The sequence below is a fragment of the Physeter macrocephalus genome, chromosome 20, assembly GCF_002837175.3.
Source record: "Physeter macrocephalus isolate SW-GA chromosome 20, ASM283717v5, whole genome shotgun sequence".
In the NCBI taxonomy this organism is placed as follows: domain Eukaryota; kingdom Metazoa; phylum Chordata; class Mammalia; order Artiodactyla; family Physeteridae; genus Physeter; species Physeter macrocephalus.
The window spans coordinates 68,333,596-68,352,808 of record NC_041233.1 but is presented as its reverse complement, the minus strand read 5'-3'; the positions used below and the strand labels follow the sequence as shown (position 1 = coordinate 68,352,808).

The 19,213-nt window shown below is 35.3% G+C and overlaps 1 protein-coding gene across 1 annotated transcript in view; it reads right to left on the bottom strand.

Annotated features, from left to right (window-relative positions):
* The window catches only part of NHLRC2 (NHL repeat containing 2), a 57,432-nt gene that overhangs the window by 35,857 nt on the left and 2,362 nt on the right, over positions 1–19,213 (bottom strand). The window contains exons 2-4 of the mRNA XM_024121492.3: positions 18,323–18,475; positions 5,867–6,322; positions 3,295–3,416 (exon numbers count right to left, since the gene is read on the bottom strand). Of these exons, the coding sequence (XP_023977260.1) occupies positions 3,295–3,416; positions 5,867–6,322; positions 18,323–18,475 (731 nt within the window). The remainder of the gene's footprint in view (positions 1–3,294; positions 3,417–5,866; positions 6,323–18,322; positions 18,476–19,213) is intronic.

Here is a 19,213-nt window from a genome sequence, read left to right as displayed (position 1 = left end):
CAAGATGAAAAAAATTAATTACATGGGACTGAGTGAACTGATGAGGATGATTATAATTTTTGTGACTTTCTGTTTGAATAAAAAAAAAATCCCACAAAGGCTCAGAGGCAAAAAATATACAAATCAATTTTCACTGCAAAGTAAAGAAGCTGTTACAGTGGAGGATTACTGGACTGAATGTCAATATTATGACATAGTATGAGTGTGTTTCGTGTTTGATAATTGCAATCATTGTTGCTTTTGTTGCAGTCATCCATTTACAATGCTTGGTGTCAGTTTATTTATCTCTTGTAAAAATAAAATACAGTGTGTGTGTGGGGAAAAAAAGGTGAAAAGACAATTCACAGAATGTGGGAAAGTACTGAAAATCATATATCTGATAAGGAATTTGCATCTAGAATATACAAAGAACTCTTACAACTCAATAATAAAAAACACAAAAAAACCAATAAAAAATTGTCAAAGAATCTGAATAGACACTTCTCAAAAGAAGATAAACAAATGGTCCATATACATAGGAAAAGATGCTCAACATCATTCCTCATCAGAGAAACGCATATTCCAAACCACAATGATAGGCCATTTCACACCTAGTAGAATGCCTATAAGTTCAAAAATGGAAAATGAAAAAAAAGAAAATGGAAAATGATAAGTAATGGTGAAGATCTGGAGAAATTGGAACCCACATATATTGCAGGTAGAAATGTAAAATGATGCAACCACTGTGGTTTAGCACATTCTCAAAAAGTTAAACACAAAATATAAAACATACGAATCAAGACTTCCAGTATTTACACACTTACCCCAGAGAAATAAAAATGTATGTCCACACAAAACTTATATGTGAATTATTTATAAATAGCCAAAAATTGGAAAACACCTTAAATGTCCACCAACTGGTAAACGGATAAAATGTGGTTTATACATGCAATAGAATGCTATCCAGCAATACAAAGGAATTAATTACTGACATGTTACATCATCAATGAACCTCAAAAACATTACACAGAATGAAAGAAGCCAGACACGTAAGACCATATATTGTATGATTCTGCTTATATGAAATATTCAAAGAGGCAAATTTACAGAGACAAAAAGTAGATCAGGGCTGGGGGCGGGAACGGGGATTAACTGTAACTGGGCATGAGCGTTCTTACCAGGAGGATGATCATGTTCTAAAAATGATTTATGGTGATGGTTACACAACTTGTTACATTTACTAAAAATTCCTGAATTACATTCACGAAATGGGTGACCTTTGTACTATGTAAAATATATCACAATAAAGTTGTTACAAAAACACACACACAAAATACTACATGTTTTACAAGGTCACTGATAAATAAGAAGATGTGAATTAAACATTATCAGAAAGGCTGCCTATAGGAGTACTTATGTACAGGGAATGGCAGGGGATATGGAAATGGAGATGAAGAGGAATTTGCAAATTAATAAATAAGTTATTCTAACAAGAGACAGCTCGGCATGGAACAATGATGTTCATGAACTGTGAATGTAGGAGTATGACCAACCCTCTGCAAATGAGATCTTAAATGTAAAATACAATAAATATTTTTATACTTTTAAAACAAAAGGAAGAAATCATAATTCTCTCATTTCCATTTTTGCAGACACTAAACTAAGTCATAAAAATGACTTCAAGTAACCTATATTTGTTATGACGATTATGCTACTTAAAAAGTATTTGAAATGCTGTCAATACTCCAAAACCCACTAAGTCCTAAAGCAAGAGAAAGAACATAAAATCAAAACAGGACAAGTACTCCCTGTATGTTGTGGGCTACATATATTACTACTTCAATATCCTGTTAGATATCTATGACACTCTGATAAATTTTGGAAGCATAGAACCCCAAAAAGATAATGATAAGGAAATACTGACCTCTAAGGAGTTAGTAACATAAAAGCACTTTTCCGAGTACACAACATTCAGCTATTAGTCCTATGAAAAGTTCTGCCTAAAAAGGGCTCCTTGGTCAAATAAGTTTAGAAATACCACACACACATATCCCCCCACTAGTGTATTCACAATATATTAGCATATTAAAATATATTAGCAAGACTTTCAAAAAATAAGTCTGCTTTAATTTACAAATCTACAAAATCCTTTTTTCAGGTAACATCTCTTCATATTAAGAGGAATTTACGCTTTAGAAAATGCTTCATTCAACAGATGTTATTTGCTTATAAATTAATTCAACAAATATCTAATAAACACCTACTGTGGGCCAGGCACTGTTTTAGGTGCTTAGGATTTCAGTAGTAAAGAAAACAAATGTCACACCCTCATGGAGATTTACATTACAGTGGTTATTACTAAATGTTCTACATATGTTTTTTCCTATTATATATATATTAGTTGATAATTTTGTAATATAAATGGGCAAAAATATCAAGAGAGAGAAACAGCGAGAAAAGCAAGGAAGTACCTAAATGTACTTAGGTACAATATGTAGTACATATATGTTCAGACAGAATGGGTTAGAGGAACTTACTTATTTTCCAAATAGAAATAACAACTTAAAGACCAACAGATTACAGTCAGAATACTCATCAATAAGAAATGTTTAAAATAACTAGGTAATACTATGCAGTCACAGTCATATGAATAACATGGAAAAAAAAGTTAAAAAAAGAATGTAGGAATTATGTATGTACATTATGATTCCATTTGTTTAAAAAAGAAGATTCTCTAGAGACAGTCCTTTCAATATAAAATTACTTGTACATGAGTAGAAAATTTCTGAAGACACAAATTTTAACAATGGTTGGTTACCCCTGGAGAGCCTGAATAGATGATTAGGAGACCTTTTTTACCTTTATGTATTAATTCATTTTTTTAAAAACAAGATCATACATTACTTTTATAATGAGATAAAATAAATTTTAAGACTAATTGACAGATAAGTATTCCCAGACAAAGCATAAGAGCTGAAGGGATGCAGGAGTGGTTTGTTTTTTTTTTTTCCTAAGTTTGAGAAAATTTAACTGAAAAAGGACAAAGCATCACTTTATAAATAGTAGTTAGGAAAATACCTCAAAATGAGGAGGTTTTGGGTGATTAGGCACATGACTTTAAAATAAAGGATTAAAAAAACGATTTGATGGGTTTGTCTAAGAATAAAGTTAAAGTAAGTAACCTCTGAAAAAAGCTGAATGAGGATGATCTGAAGTATTTAAGCAACACCCTCTCACTTCAAATGTTTATGTAGCAAGTAAATATAAGTTTTTCGGATTAGAAAGATTAAAACTTTATTTAAAATGGAAAATTACCTTTCTTATAAGGTGGTTTTCTGTATCTGCCACATATATGATATTATCCATTATGGCTACACCTTGTGGTGAGTTAAAAGTTGACTCTGAAAACATTCCATCTTTTCTTCCAGGGTTGGGTCCTACAAGACAAGATAGCCGTAAGACAAAATTTTTCCACTTAGTTTTCTCAAAGTAACACCGAAAAAATAAAATTTGTATTTAAAGCTGGGATTTTAATATAAATAACTTGATATTTCTACCTAAAAACTAAACTGTATCCCAAGATACCTATTTTCTCAAGAGTAAGTTTTGCTAATGACAGGGCTTACTAGATAATGGTTACTAGTACACTTTAGTAGTATATATCAGAAGAAATTACTTCAAAAAGCATCTGAATTACCTATTATCTAGACTAGAAAGAATTAAAAAATAACTTAAATCTTTTACAATCTAGATGAATGATTTTTAACAATTTTGGAAGATAAACTCCTTTGATTATAACTGAAAATTACAAACCCTTTCCTTACAAAAATACACATGCCCATAAAATGTCACAGGAATTTCAAGGGGTTCCTAAATCATGAGGATCATTCAAGCATTTCTTAATAGTCCATGAATCCCAAGTTAACAGATTTCGTTTAAACCCTAGCTCTTCCTAGCTAATGATCTGGGCAAGTTCTGTGTGTCTCAGTTACTCTTTTGTAAAATGGAATTAATAATATACCTAACTCATAGCACTGTGAGGACTAAATAAATTAATACAGGTAAAGTGCTTAGAATAATGCCAGGCATATTTTTGTTTGCTATTATGACTATTATTAATAATACTATTTATTATTGTTGGTGATGAGAGTTCCCTGCAGAAAAAAAAGCGAGAGTACTGTGATCACTTCAGATTGGAATATACTGTATACTATAACCTCCTCTCATATATTCATGAGATACATTAGGCAGAGTAAAAGATCTGAGTACAGGGACACCACCACCACCAAAAATCTTTTAAAGCACATCTGACCAGTATTTCCTGAGTGTATCTGACCACAGAATTCTTTTTTAAAAATTGTAGAATAAATATAAATTTATCACAAGATAACAATATTCCTAGAAACATGTTTGGAAATGGTAGCTTGCTGCTGGTTCCTCTGATTAACAAAGGAGAACATCCATCTAAACTATTTAGAAAACGTTAGAATCTATTAAAAACTTTTAACCATTTAAATGTAACTTGCTATAACAGATGCTTTTTGAGTGACAACTGTCATAACTTCCTGTTATTAACTAAAATACCAAGTTGCCCAAGCAAAATAAACAATATAGAACACACACATACTCTAACAGAAACAACAAACGAGAAACAAATGAATTCAAGAGCTAAGGGAATGATACCCTGGCATACTAAGAATAGCCCCAGGGCTTAGGAAACAATTAGTTTATTTATTAGTTTATTTGCATCAGGAATGTTGATATCCCTACTTTATGTACTAACACTGCATGTGTGACTAAAGTAGGATTGCAGAGAGATGAATTACTTTTCTCTTTGGCTAATTATGTTGTCAGAGGTCAGTTCAGCCTGGTGAGCAGGATTAATAATGTATTTAACAGATATTATTAATTATATGTCAATAAGAGCCCTTTATAGATCAAGACCAGGGAGATATGGAAGAAAATGATCTATGCCTGTATGATACTTTTATTTCACTACAACCAAATGGATGGATTCAGAAGTATGCTTAAGTTCTTATGGAAGGAGAGAAAAGTATAATAATATACAAATCCTAGGTTATTTCATAATCTAAGACTCAACTTCCTAGGGTATTGTTGTGGTCTTAAAAAACATATGGCTAGGGACTTCCCTGGTGGCGCAGTGGTTAAGAATCCGCCTGCCAATGCAGGGGACGTGGGTTCGAGCCCTGGTCCGGGAAGCTCCCACATGCCGCAGAGCAACTAAGCCTGTGCGCGACAACTACTGAGCCTGTGCTCTAGAGCCCGTGAGCCACAACTACTCAGCCCGCGTGCCACAACTACTGAAGCCCGCTTGCCTAGAGCCCGTGCTCCGCAACAAGAGAAGCCACCACAATGAGAAGCCCGTGCACCGCGACGAAGAGTAGCACCCACTCGCTGCAACTAGAGAAAGCCCGCACGCAGCAACAAAGACCCAACGCAGCCATAAACAAACAAATAAATAAACAAATATATATATATGGCAATATTTTGATGGAAAGTGAAATACTTCCATTTAAAATGACCCAAATCTAAAATGTATATAATACTTTCATAAGATACAATAGTGTGGCAGATTTTTGAAAAAACCAGATGGGATATATGAATATACTTGAAAATTACACAAAAGATTTCCTCCTTTTGATCTTAATGGAGTTTTTTGGGTAGTTTTGTTTGTTTTTGAGGGAGTGAGAAGAGATTAATTCAGACACAATTAACAAAATAATCTCTGATGACGTTAAAATCGGTGTAAACTGCCCTTCTACAATTAGTTCTTATTTATAAGTTTCAATTTTAATACATTTCCTTGAACTATTTTTTTACATGTATAATGTAAAGTACATTATATAACATAATTAGCAAACTTTACCTCCAATGCTGTACTGAATTTGTCCATTCCTCCAGACGACCAAAATTCTATGATGTCCAGTGTCTGCTATTACCAATCTATTAGAAACTTGGTCTACTGTTACTTTGCCAGGAAACAGCAATGGTGAAGATGGCAAAGAATCTTTATAGAGTTTTATTCCAATTTTATTATCTCTGATCTGTCCCCTATCTTTGTAATATTTTAAAGCTATTGAAGTATATAAAAATAATTTCTCTCTATGTCCTTCTCCAATCAAAGAAAACAACATGTTTCCACGGGGTCCAAGGATGATCAGAGTTGGCCAGCAGGAAACTTCTAGTTCTTGCCATAGGCTGGCATCTGCATCGTTAACCACAGGGTGGGTGATGTTGTATCGAAGAATAGCACTCTTAACATTATCCAGGACTTTTTCATTTGGAAACTTAGCCGAGTGAACACCAACAATCAGAAGACCATCTAAACGGGAAAAATTATACGTTGAACATTATGAAGTATTAAAGTTTGAATATCACCATCCACATATTCGGTTTGGGGTCATAAATAAGTATAAACAGTCAGAGATTAAAAGAGGAAACATAGAACTAAATTAGTATCTTCAACTGCATTTACACTCATGAATAAAAAATTAACATTTAAATCTAAATTCAAACACATATGATCAAAACCATGTAGCTATTTTAAGTTTAAAACCCTGTGCCCTTTATCTAGATAAAGCTTTAAAATAATATTCCCTATTTTCTTTGAAGATGCTGAAATTTTATAACTTTTTCTACCTGTTTTAAGCCCCTTTGAAATTCACAGTGACTATGATTGCTTTTTGTTGGTATTTATTATCACATTATCCTCTTAAATTTTTCTGACCTAACTCTATTATAGATTAACATAATGAATATAAACAAGATGTTTCCATAAGGTCTTTGATTTATTTAAAATTCCTATTGTATAGTTCTTAGAACAAACCTTGTTGTAGACAGCAGACCTACTGAAAACTAAAAACTAAAAACAACATATTTCTTCTACCTAATCAATACAGTATATCAAGAAAATAATATAGAAAAAAAAGTATGAAGTGTTAGGCTGGATTCAGAGAAAAACTCAGCATTGATTACCAAGTAACATGTTACCTCGGGCATGTTACTTAATCTCTCTGTGCATCAGTTTTCTTATTTGTAAAATGGGAAACTAATAGGAATTGCCTCATAGGTCAGTTTTGAGGATTTAAAAAGATAATCTGTATAAGGCATTTAGCATAGTACCTAGTTTACTGTAAAACTTCAACAAATGTTCATTATTATTATTTTTTAAAGTTATAAGTACAAAGATAACCAATAAAAGAGAAATACAACACTTTCTATATATCAAAAGAAATCAGTAAAGTAAAATAGCAAAAAAGCACATCATGTTGAGAAACAGCAAATAAAACCTAATACACAAAATAACACAATAACTATATATAATAATACTTATAAATAAATGTGAATGGGTTTAACTCATCTACTAAAAAGATCTGGATCAGAAAAGCTAAAAATAAAGATATGCACAAAGATACATGGGCAAATGAAAGCAACAGGAACATAAGGGTGTGATCCTGGTAGGTAGGATCTACCCGACAAGGTAGATTTTAAGCCCCAAAGCATTAAACAGGACAAAGGAAGAAACGTTTTAATGTGAAAAGCATTCCCAACAAAGATAAAACAATTAGGAATATCCATGTACCAAGCAATAAAGGAAGCAACTTATTGCTTCTATTTAAAAAGTTTTCTATTTTTGTTCCAGTGGTTATTTTCTATTAATACTTTTAAATCATATTATAAAAGTATTAATCCCCATTTTTTATAACTTTTTACTATCTGGCCTATCATTTTTAAATGGCATCCTTTACCACTTATTACCTATACAATAATCAATAGTCTTCTGTTTCCCCTCTCTCCTTTTTCTTTCCATCTTTCCTTAGTTGCATTCTTTCTAATTTTGTCAGAATATGTGATTTTATATTATTCTTCTACTCTTGGGTGATGGATTTATCGATTTAGCTAAGTTGGAATTGTTTTCCAGTATTCTATTCCCTGCCTAGCTCTGGGTTATCCTAGACCACAAGATATTATGTGAGAGAACTGGAAGGTGTTAAAGGCAGCAGCAGCCATATCCTCTCTTGTTGGAAGACTGGTGCAGGGCACCAGGTGCTACTGCAGTTTACACACTCTGTGGCTCATCTACTGGCTCACCTCAGTGGTTGTGGGGTAGCAGCTGGGCCCCTGCAGCTGCATCAGCTCCTGCCAGATCTCCTCCCTCAGCTTTTGCAACTTCTGGGCCAGGCAAGTTTTTAGCTCCTGATGAAGGGAACAAACTCATTTTTCTGGTCACCTCATTATTCAAATTGGAAGCTTACATAGGTTCCAGTTCATCCTTATGGGTTCCAGTTCATGCGTGCAGGTTGTAGCTTACCCTTGATCCCGCCTACTTCTTATCCATCTTTCCTTTTCAACTGCCTGAACTTCTGACTTCAAATTGAGGCATCAGACACAGAAGCAACAGCTATATACATGTAGACTAGTTAACCAGCTCCCACAATTACATAAGGTCAAGTGCCTTTAACAAATCCTTATTATTTCTCCTTACTCCTAGTGGTCCTTCTCCTCTGATCAAACTCTGACTGATTCACCAAACGCCTCATCCTCGTTGGTCACAGCTCTACAAATACATGTATGAAGTCTTCATTCATCCGTCTGGAGTTTCCTTAGTCACACCTGGTTAGAATCTCCCTCAAGTAGATTCACCAGAAAGGGCACATGGGCACAGTATTCTCTGAGTTCTTGGACATTCAAAACTGTCTTGCTAGGACTTCCCTGGTGGCACAATGGTTAAGAATCTGCCTGCCAATGCAGGGGACACGGGTTCGAGCTGTGGTCCGGGAGGATCCCACATGCCACAAAGCAACTAAGCCCGTGCGCCACAACTACTGAGCCTGCGCTCTACAGCCCGCGAGCCACAACTACTGAACCCACGTGCCACAACTACTGAAGCCTGAGCGCCTACAGCCCGTGCTCCGCAAAGAGAAGCCCCCGCTCGCAGCAACGAAGACCCAATGCAACCATAAATAAATAAATAAATTTATAAAAACAAATTAAAAAAAACTTTCTATAACCCTGATTAATTCTTGAAAGGCAGCTGCTTAGATATAAAATCCTTGGTTTGTACTTCCTTAAGATTCTTAGAAATGTTGCTTCACTGTTACCTTGCTTTGTATGTTATTTGTGAAAAGTCTGTCCAGTCTAATTTACATGTCTTTCAAAGTCATCTTTTCCTAGAGGCCCTGAGGACTTTTTTAAAAAACATCTTTAAAGTGTAATAGTTTTACTAGGATATTTCTTAGGCTGTTCTGGGTATTTTCCCTGGTATCTAGTAGGCCCCTTTCAATATGTAGATTTAAGGTTCCTTTTATTTCTGGAATGTCTTCTTGGATTCTAATTTTAGATATTAGTTCTGGTCAGTTGTTTTGATTTTCTTCTTCAGTCTCCAAAGTAGTCTTATGTTGGACCTCTTCTCCTAGTCTTCCAATTCAATCATTTCCTCTCTAACCCTTTTTACTTTTTTTTTTAAGCTTGTTTTCAGTCTCTAAGTCTGTTTTTATATCCCTGCTTTAGCTCAATGCCCCTTATAACATTTTTACATGAATTTATTATCCCTTGGACACCCTGTAATTTAGTCTTCATCTCTAATATTATTCAGACTTTTTTCTTCTATTTCTTTTCTGGTTCAAGCAACACTCATTTCTTCCTTTGTTTTGCGGGAGGGGGGGGCGTCCATTTCTGTTTTTAGTTTTAAAATTTCTGATTCAAGCTTTTTCATTATTCCTAAATACTTTTAGAGGATATGTCATTCAATATGGAGGACTGTTTTATAGTTTCTGTCAACTTTTTGATTAAGTGAGAATTTTCATCAGCATTTCAACTTTGAATCACATTTTCAGCTTTTTACAGTTTTATATGGATGTGATCTGCTTTTTAATAATCCTAATCATTTTTTGAACAGAGCTCCTAGTTTGAGAGTGCCCTCTTCTGACAGTCCCCCTTTTCTGTGCAGTCTTTTTTCAGATAGCGCCGTTGGAAGAAGGAGTTGATGTGTATATTCTTGTTTCTGCAGCATCCTTAACTTTTCCCTCTCTTCTTCGTTCCCTTCAGTAGACTATCTCCAAGGGAAACTACACACACCTCTACATATCTGATTCTCTTCCAGAAGCAATGCTTCTCTGAGGCTTCTGTTCCCAGTCCCACACTCTTTCAAGAGCTAGCACTATGTTCTAGTATATCCAAACCTGTGCTCAGTATTTTGCACTTAGTGTTGGAGTTTCTCTTTCTGCAGTTAAGGGGATTACTCTGTGCTTTGCCTAAGTCCTCTGAACCACTTTATTTTTTTCATGGACTCTTTTAAGCCTCTCCCATTTCTGTTCTCAGCACCTGCTGGCTAGTAGTAGCAGGATCTTTAATGGAATTAGGTTTATTTCACAAGTTACAGGTAATTTGCAGGCCATGGTATTCTCTGTCTCCTAGTATTGCTGAACGTAGGATCAAGTGTGGTTCTATTTACTCTCCCTGTTGTTTTTATGTTTGGGGAGCAGGGAAAAGGGACATGGGGAGATTCAAAATTAGGTAGCCACCATTCTCCTCCAAACCCAGAAGTAGCAGAGATAGATTTTTAACATCAGGTTTATTGAGATACAATTTAAAGTAATTTTGTACTTTGATAATTTGTTAATTGAGTAAATAAATATAACTGAGTCCTAAAACCAGCCTCTAACTTAATGGAGAAGAACTAGAAGTTTTCCAGTAAGATAAGGAACAAGGCAGGGATGTCCACTGTTTACACTACTATTTAACAATGAGTAGGAAGGGTGGTAGTAGACAACAAAATCAGACAAGAGAAATAAGTTATAGGTGTAAGAACTGGAAATTATTTTCTTTGCAGATAATATGATAGTATGTTAGGGAAACTCCGGAGAATCAATTACAAAACTAGCCCAAATAATAAAAGATTCAGGAAGTTGTGGAATATAAAATTAACACACAGAGGGCTTCCCTGGTGGCGCAGTGGTTGAGAGTCCGCCTGCCGATGCAGGGGACACGGGTTTGTGCCCCGGTCCGGGAAGATCCCACATGCCGCGGAGCGGCTGGGCCCGTGAGCCATGGCCGCTGAGCCTGCGCGTCCGGAGCGTGTGCTCCGCAACGGGAGAGGCCACAGCAGTGAGAGGCCCACGTACGGCAAAAAAAAAAAAAAAAAAAATTAACACACAGAAATCAATAGACTTTATATACCTACATAATACCCAGTTTTGGAGGATATAATGGTAAACAAAACACCATTTACAATAAATAGCCATAAACATATGAAAAGACTTGTTCAACTCCACTCTAAAATGCAATTTAAAACTACACCGAGATACCATTTCTCATATACTAAACCAGTAAAAATGTAAAAATATGTCAACACATTTTACTGAAGCAGCAACGGGGAAAGAGACACCATACACTGTTAGTAAGAATGCAAACTGAGGGAATTCCCTGGCAGTCCAGTGGTTAGGACTCTGCGCTTCCACTGCAGGGGGCCCAGGTTTGATCCCTGGTCAGGGAACTAAGATCCCGAAAGCTGCGTGGTGCGGCCAAAAAAAAAAAAAAAGACTGCAAACTGGTACAGTCCTCCTGGTACGGAACATGGCAATATCTAACAAAATTGTATATACATTTAACTTTGACCCAGCAATCCCACTTCTACGAATTTACCCTTAAGATATACTACCAGCAGTACAAAAATGTATCCGCAAGATTATTCACTGTTTCTAACTGTTAAATATTAGAAACAAAGTAAGGGCCAATGCATAGGATAGGAGAGAGGCTGAATAAATTATGGTACACACATAGACACACACACAAAGTACTATGCAGCTACTAAAAATAACCAGGAGTGACTATCAGGAAAAATGTCACATGACAAAAGTGAAGTGCACAAAAATGTCAATAGTATGTCAGTTGTTATGTTAAAAAAAAAGAAGAAATTTTAAAAAAGAAAAAGAATGGGACAGAAAGAATGAGAAGGTAGGAATAGGCAGAAGAGATGGGTGGATGGAGCTATACTTTCTGTATAGTTCTGACTTTCAGACCATGTTATAATTTTGCATACTCGAAAACAAAATCAACAGAAATGGAGAAAGGGGGCCTAAAAATACAAACAGAAACAAATGAATCTAGCTATATTTCAAATGAATAACATAACCTCATGGGGGGTGAGAGGGACTAGCTTAATTTTTTTTTTTTTTTTTGGTGGTACGCGGGCCTCTCACTGTTGTGGCCTCTCCCGTTGCGGAGAACAGGCTCCGGACGCGCAGGCTCAGCAGCCACGGCTCACAGGCCCAGCTGCTCCGCGGCATGTGGGATCTTCCCGGACCGGGGCGTGAACCCGTGTCCCCTGCATCGGCAGGTGGATTCTCAACCATTGCGCCACCAGGGAAACCCAGTAATTTTTAAATTAGTTGAGAGGGACTGGAAGCAAAGACACCCCACTAGCAACAAGCACGTCTAGTGCCCAGATCTTAGTTTCTCAAAACCATTCCCAATGTTCAATACTAAAAGGAATGAGAGCTCCTTGGAGAAGTGGCTGATTCAGAGATGGGACTGGGAAAGTACAAGATGAACCCGGAAATATTTTGTTGTGACAAGTAAAGAAGTGCTCAGAGAATAAGGACATGTCAGAAGGACACAGGTGATAGCCTGAAGGGGATCCCATTAGTCAAATACGGAAAATTTGAAAATCAAAACAAATGATTGATGATTTATAATAAATTTAAAAAGAAACCATGAGTTGAGTCCAAATATATTTTATATATATAATATATATAGACAACATATATCTTAATATATTACTTCAAAAAATGTATTTTTTTCCTTTGGTCAATATATCCCAACACTTCTTTGAAAAAGTGATGACTGAGGTGAGATCTAAATGATGAGAAGATGTTAACTATGTGAAGAGAGCAACAGAGGAGATTTCCGGGAGAGAAAACAACACATTGAAAAGTGGGACAAGACAGAGACTGAAGAAGATAGGTGACTAAACACAGAGAACAAAGGGGAGCATGGGACAAAACAAGAATAAACATACGGATAGGGTCAGTCTCGCAGTCATAATGAGAATTGAGATCTTTTTCTTAAAAGCAATGGAAGTCAGATGGAGAATGAAGTGCAAGTCTCAAAGATACTTCAAACTAAACTCATGAACTTCCCCTCCAAACGTCTTTTCTACACCGTTTCCTGTCACCAAATGGCACCACCGTCTTTCCAATTATACAAGCCAGAAACCTACCTAGAGATATCTCTGTAATAACCAACTAGCCCTCTCTCATCACCCATAGTTAATCCATGAAGGAGTCCTATTGATCTTATCATCTATAACGGGCTAAGCTATTATCATATCTCACAGGGAGCACGATAGCCTTGTCACCAATCCATTTCTTGTCCACTAATTAGTTGCCCACCCAGGAGATGAACTGATCTTTAAAAAACACAAATCTGATCACATCACCCTCTGGCAGAAAATCCTCCCTAGGCTTTCCCAATGGAAAACCACATGCAAAAACCACATCTCACTTCTCCAGCATCTTTTTCCACTCTTCCTTCCCTCCCTCAGGGTACTGTAGCAACCAGGACTTTCTTCAGTTCGTCCAGAATATCATTATTCCTCTTGCTTTAAAGCCTTGACACATAGTGTCTCTCTGCATGGAACGTTCTCACCTAGTAAAGTCATACCTGTCTTTTAGATCTCAGGTCAATTTTTACTCTTAAAAAAGCTTTCTTTAATTCTTCCAGGTTAGAGTAAACCTCATTCATTATTTGTTTTCATAGCAGTCTGTAATTTTCCTTCTTAGCACTAATCAGAAATTATAAAAATATTTGTGTGGCTATCTGATTGTAAGTCTTCCCCTTGTTAGACTGTAATTCCTATTAATTATTTAGGGACCATACACTGTTTTATTATTTACCAGCATAGTGCCTCATACATAATAGGAAATGAATGGACAGGGCATAAATACTGAAGAAACATATTTGTACAATATATAAACCACATCATATTATCTAAATAGAATATCTATAGTGATCTACATACAAGGACAACTGCCAAATAGCTAATATGCATCTCATTTTTTCAATGTCAACAACCTTAAAGTAAGTATACAGAAATTTTTCTTAAAATATTTTGCTTGTTCTATTAATCATACACAATAAAAAATAGGATGTAAAAGATTCTTCCCTTTATGGATCTTTTGCCAACACATGGATCAAAACTACTACATTTAAAATAAAACATGGAAAAAAGAAAAGGAAGAAAGAGAGATGAGAGGGAGAGGAAAAAGAAAGGGAAAGAGAAAAGGTGAAACCAAATAAAAAGAATAACTGCTTCTAAAATATTAGTAATAAAATAACTTTTAAAAATCATTTAAGAAACTTCAGGGAATTCCCTGGCAGTCCAGGGGTTAGGACCCCGTGTTTCCACTGCAGGGGGCATGAGTTCGATCCCTGGTCAGGGAACTAACTACAAAGGTCTTATTTTTCAGAAACGTATAGACATATAGATACAATTATGCATAGTAGTATGTAACATATTTATGTATAGTATATAGCAGACAGTATCGTTTAATCACAGGCAGTATAATAACTTAGTTCAATGCAAAAACTAAAAATATTTAAGACGTTTTAGATGTTACAAAACCTGTAAATTGAGGCATTTTGAGATCTAAAAGATGAGTATGACTTTACTAGGCAAGAAGGATGAAGGCAGGTCACCGAGGCTAGAACACCCGAGGGAAGGGAAGAAGGATGTGGAGAGATGGAAACATGAAGTAAAAGAATCAAAATCACCCGAACGCTAAATTAAAGCACGGACCAGAAGCAAATGTGAATTCTTTTTTAAATTTCAAAAACTGACATTTCCCTGTGTCTACATTAAACACTCTGAAAGTCTGCCATAAATCAGCCAATATTTTCATCATACTTTAACTATTTAAGAACAAAGAATAATCAGTATATGGGGTGCTGCAAAAAGAAAGTGTGAAGTGTGTACAGAAAAGAGTTAACATAGCAGGCCCCACTACTATTCTTTCAAAGACCTGCTTACAGGGCTGGTCCTTGTCTGTATTTCAGAAGCATTCCCATCATTCCCAGAACTGGTGAGAGCAGCTCACAAGGCCTAAAGTGCTGGGTGCTGTCTCTAGTGAGCTTCCCTGGTTGGCAACATGCAAACTCGCTGTAACAAGTCCTTGCTGGGGGAATGAAGCACCTCTTACGCGACTCCACCAAGAGAGGACTCGGCTTGCTCCTGGATTCAGCCCCACGCGTTTTTTTCCCCTGGCTGATTCTGCTTTGTGTCCTTTTGTTGTAATAACTTATAGCCATGAGTACAGCTACATGCTGAATCCTGTGAGTCCTCCTAAAGAATTATTGACCTGGGGGTGGTTTTGGGAACCCTGACACAAAGTAAAATTGTATATTGACTCATTAAAAGGTTTAGTTTCCCTATAAATTAGAAATACATTCTTCTAATTTTTAATAAAGTGAAAAATAGCATGTACCACGTAACGAGAATACCAGCGTTTACTCAGCAGTGTTATGGCATTTAGGTTTTTAAGGTCTGATTTAATTATATATTAACATTCACCTAGCGAACACAATTTAAAATATGCCAAGTTTTCCTACTAGACGTTTTCTTATAAAACAAGTACTTTTCCTTAGATGATAGACATTGTGCTAAATTTGGGTATTATATATCATTCATGTATCCAGCATAAACAGGTAAAAGAAATGAGAAACCCTCAAGGAGAAACCAGAACCATTCATTACTATTAAGTATCTTTTTACTTTTGCTTTAGATCTTTGGCATTTAAAGTTTCTTTTAGGCTATTGTGAAAGCGATACTGGTCACCATTACAAACCTGACCTTAAAAGCTGTTTACAGAGGAAGGAGACTGAGTACTAAAGCGGGCTTCTTTCCGAGTGTTTTTGAATTAAAATGCACTTCCTCACTCAGCCGAGCATTTCCAGCTTACTGATAAAATGAACTGAATAGTTCATGGAATAAAAACAGGCTGCTGAGTGTCTCTTCAAGAACATAAATAGCATGGCTGAAGATAAATTCAGAAACATATCAGATAGTAATGAAATAAGACACAACATCATGAAATTAGGAGATTGGAATTAACATACACACACTACTATACATAAAATAGATAACTAACAAGGACCTACTGTAGAGCACAGGGAACTCTACTCAATATTCTGTAATAACCGATATGAGAAAAGAATCTGAAAAGGAATGGATATAGACACATATATACCTCACTCACTTTGCTATACACCTGAAACTAACACAACACTGTAAATCAACTATACTCCAATAAAAATTAAAAAAGAAAAAGACAGCAGCAAGAAAGCAAATTTAGTGACAGCCTACTGAACTTTCATATAATAATCTCTAGGTATGCCTGCTTTTGTGAACATGAACTGAGCTTATCTTCTAAGCAATACAAAAATCTTTTATTTCTAAGTTACCAGCATTTTCATACAGCAGCGTAATAATGAAGTAATGTTTCTTTGAAATTACAATGTTGAAACCACTTACAAAGTATTTTACTTTTCAGAAGTGTATTTATATATAAAAAATAGTTATTATTTTTGGTCACAATGTGTTATAAAAATATTTTCAGTAAACTGGTAAAGAGATTGTTAAGGATCCATTCTAAGAAGCCACTGAACTAGCTTCAGGTATGGGGTTAACCAATTAAGTAAGTCACAGTCCATTAGGGGTGATCGTAAGTAGGAAATGGTTAACTTTGGGATTTTTAACCCAGTCTGTAAGTGGCATTCTGAAACACAAATCGTACTGTCATCCTCCTCTTAAACAAGTAAATCAAAAACAACCTTAAACATCTCTGTACTTTCAGTGGATGAAAAAGTCCATTAACTTAACTATTAAGAACGTTATACAAAGCCCTTCATAACGCAGTCTGAACCTAATCTACCTTCCTCCCCTTTAACTCTTCCCAGGGGCCCCTGCAATCTTGCAACACTAAACTATTTACCACTCTCCAAACCTACTCTTCTGTGCTTCCCTCCTTGTTTACCTGTCACTTCCTCAGCCAGGAGTGTCCCTCCTGCCCCATTTTCATTTTCAGCTGCACTCCTGCTCATTTTTCAAGTTCCAGCTTAACTGTCTCCTTCTCTTGAGAAATGTTTTCCAAAGCTTCTAGGCAAAGCGAGTCACTCCTTTCCCCATGTTCCATAATGCTTTAGTTCAACTTTGTTACATATTTCCCCAGCAGTTAGAGTACCCTGCACATAATACATACTCAATAAATGTATTTACTACATGGACTTGAACAAGACACACAAGTATCCAAAACCTAGGAGATAATGAAATACTCATGTTTCTTAAATATAGATGAATTTTTGAAAACATGGTTTAGCTATTGGGAATATTTGAGTTCTTGGTAAATCTCATCGAGAGGCAATTCCAAGATACAGTCCGTTACAATTTAAAAGCATCTGAAGTTTCACTTGCACTGAAGGTTTTACCCAACACTCCTTTTTTTAAACTAAGTTTCAAGAAATCCTTCATTTTTGTACATGAATACTCTCACAAGATCAGTGACCCCCTCTTCTTTTTAGTCACTGCGAAGAGGACAGCTTCAATTAATTTAAGCCTAATTAAATGGAACCTTTAATTAGTTTCATTTATACCATATGCTCTCTTTTTAGCAAGAAGTAAACAAGAAAAAAAATCTGAAAAAATGTCAAAGTTCTAAAGAAAATACTAAGTATAATCTCTTACATTTTCAGAATTTGTAATACCACAAAAAAGGATTTCCTAGTGTGCTTTGGAAAACATTAACCTTTATAAGTAATTTTTAAATAAAGCAGGGTCAAAGAAAAAGTATCTGTTATAATATTTGCCTTCCAAAATATTAGTACAGGTAGTAGTTTATGTCATTTGAAATTAAAGGAAGCTTATTCATATTTCCTAATAAGAACTTTAAACCTTTTTATCACAACAAGAAGAATATAAAATTAGTCACACATTTCATTTTTTTCTTTTTTTCACAGAACAGATTTAGCTAAGTCCAGATATACAAAATGACCTTTTTAAAATACTTGATCATGAAAAAAGTAAACTATGTCCTATCTTTAAAGAAAAACCATAGACTAAATGCTGGTTCTTCAGGAAGGCAAACCATTATCCCTAAGCCTAACTCTTCATGAAAAGGTACATGGAGCCCTTAATTCATAGATTAGAAATTACTTTAGAATCACTGAAGTCTTGCCAAATGTTTCATTCTCCTATGAGCAAAATGAGTCAGCTCCTCTTTCAGTGACTATGCCAGGACAGACTGTTAGAAACCAATTAAAGGGCAGATACCTTTATCAGAGTATGAGTGTTCTAATGCATGAAGATCAGGCAATAGGTGAATACAGTTTATGCAGCAGTAGGTGAAGAAATCAAGGACGACCACTTTTCCACATAGATCCTTGTAGACAGAAATAGATTCTTCTGTGTTCAGCCATTCTAATCCTGAAATTTACACAAAATAAAAAATGATTAAAGAAAATGATAAAGATAATTTACTTAAAACTTTCTATTAAAATATGAACACTTATTATTTCTAAGGAAGGGGTTGGCAGGGCAGGAAGGGAGTGGGGAGGTAGGAGATGGGAAAGCTACTATTATGAGACAGTCTGCAAATATAGTAAGAAAAAGCTACTAAATTCTTTCAGAAATGGTATATTAGTCTGTGTGTGAAAGGAAGTAAGATTAACATATTTAGGTAAAAATAAGAGGAAATATCAAATATTAAAAGGACTTAAGTACATGATTAGGTACAAATGGGCTACTGAGAATGAAGGCCAACCTTAAGAATAAACTAAATATCGAAAAACAGTGTTAAAATATAAGGATAAACATACAAAATACCTAAGCCAATGTCATAAGAGAAAGAGCTGAAATGCTCTGGATTTGAGTGAGACCTTAAATACAAAATATTTTAAATGCAAAGTTAAGCAAAACACACTGCTATTATTATAGATTTCATGGAAGCAACATTAATATTGAAGAAGAGCATGTTCCCTTCCCTCCAAAGAAAAGAAAAACAGAATCTCATTAATCTGTGCTTTTGTAAGTTAGAATTTATAATTACTTGACCATGATTTACAATTTTAAATACGCACTATGAAGAAAAATTTTGTTAAACAAAAGTAGATTAAAAGTACAGCATCTCTGTTTAACCAATTTAAGGAAACAAAGATAATGAGT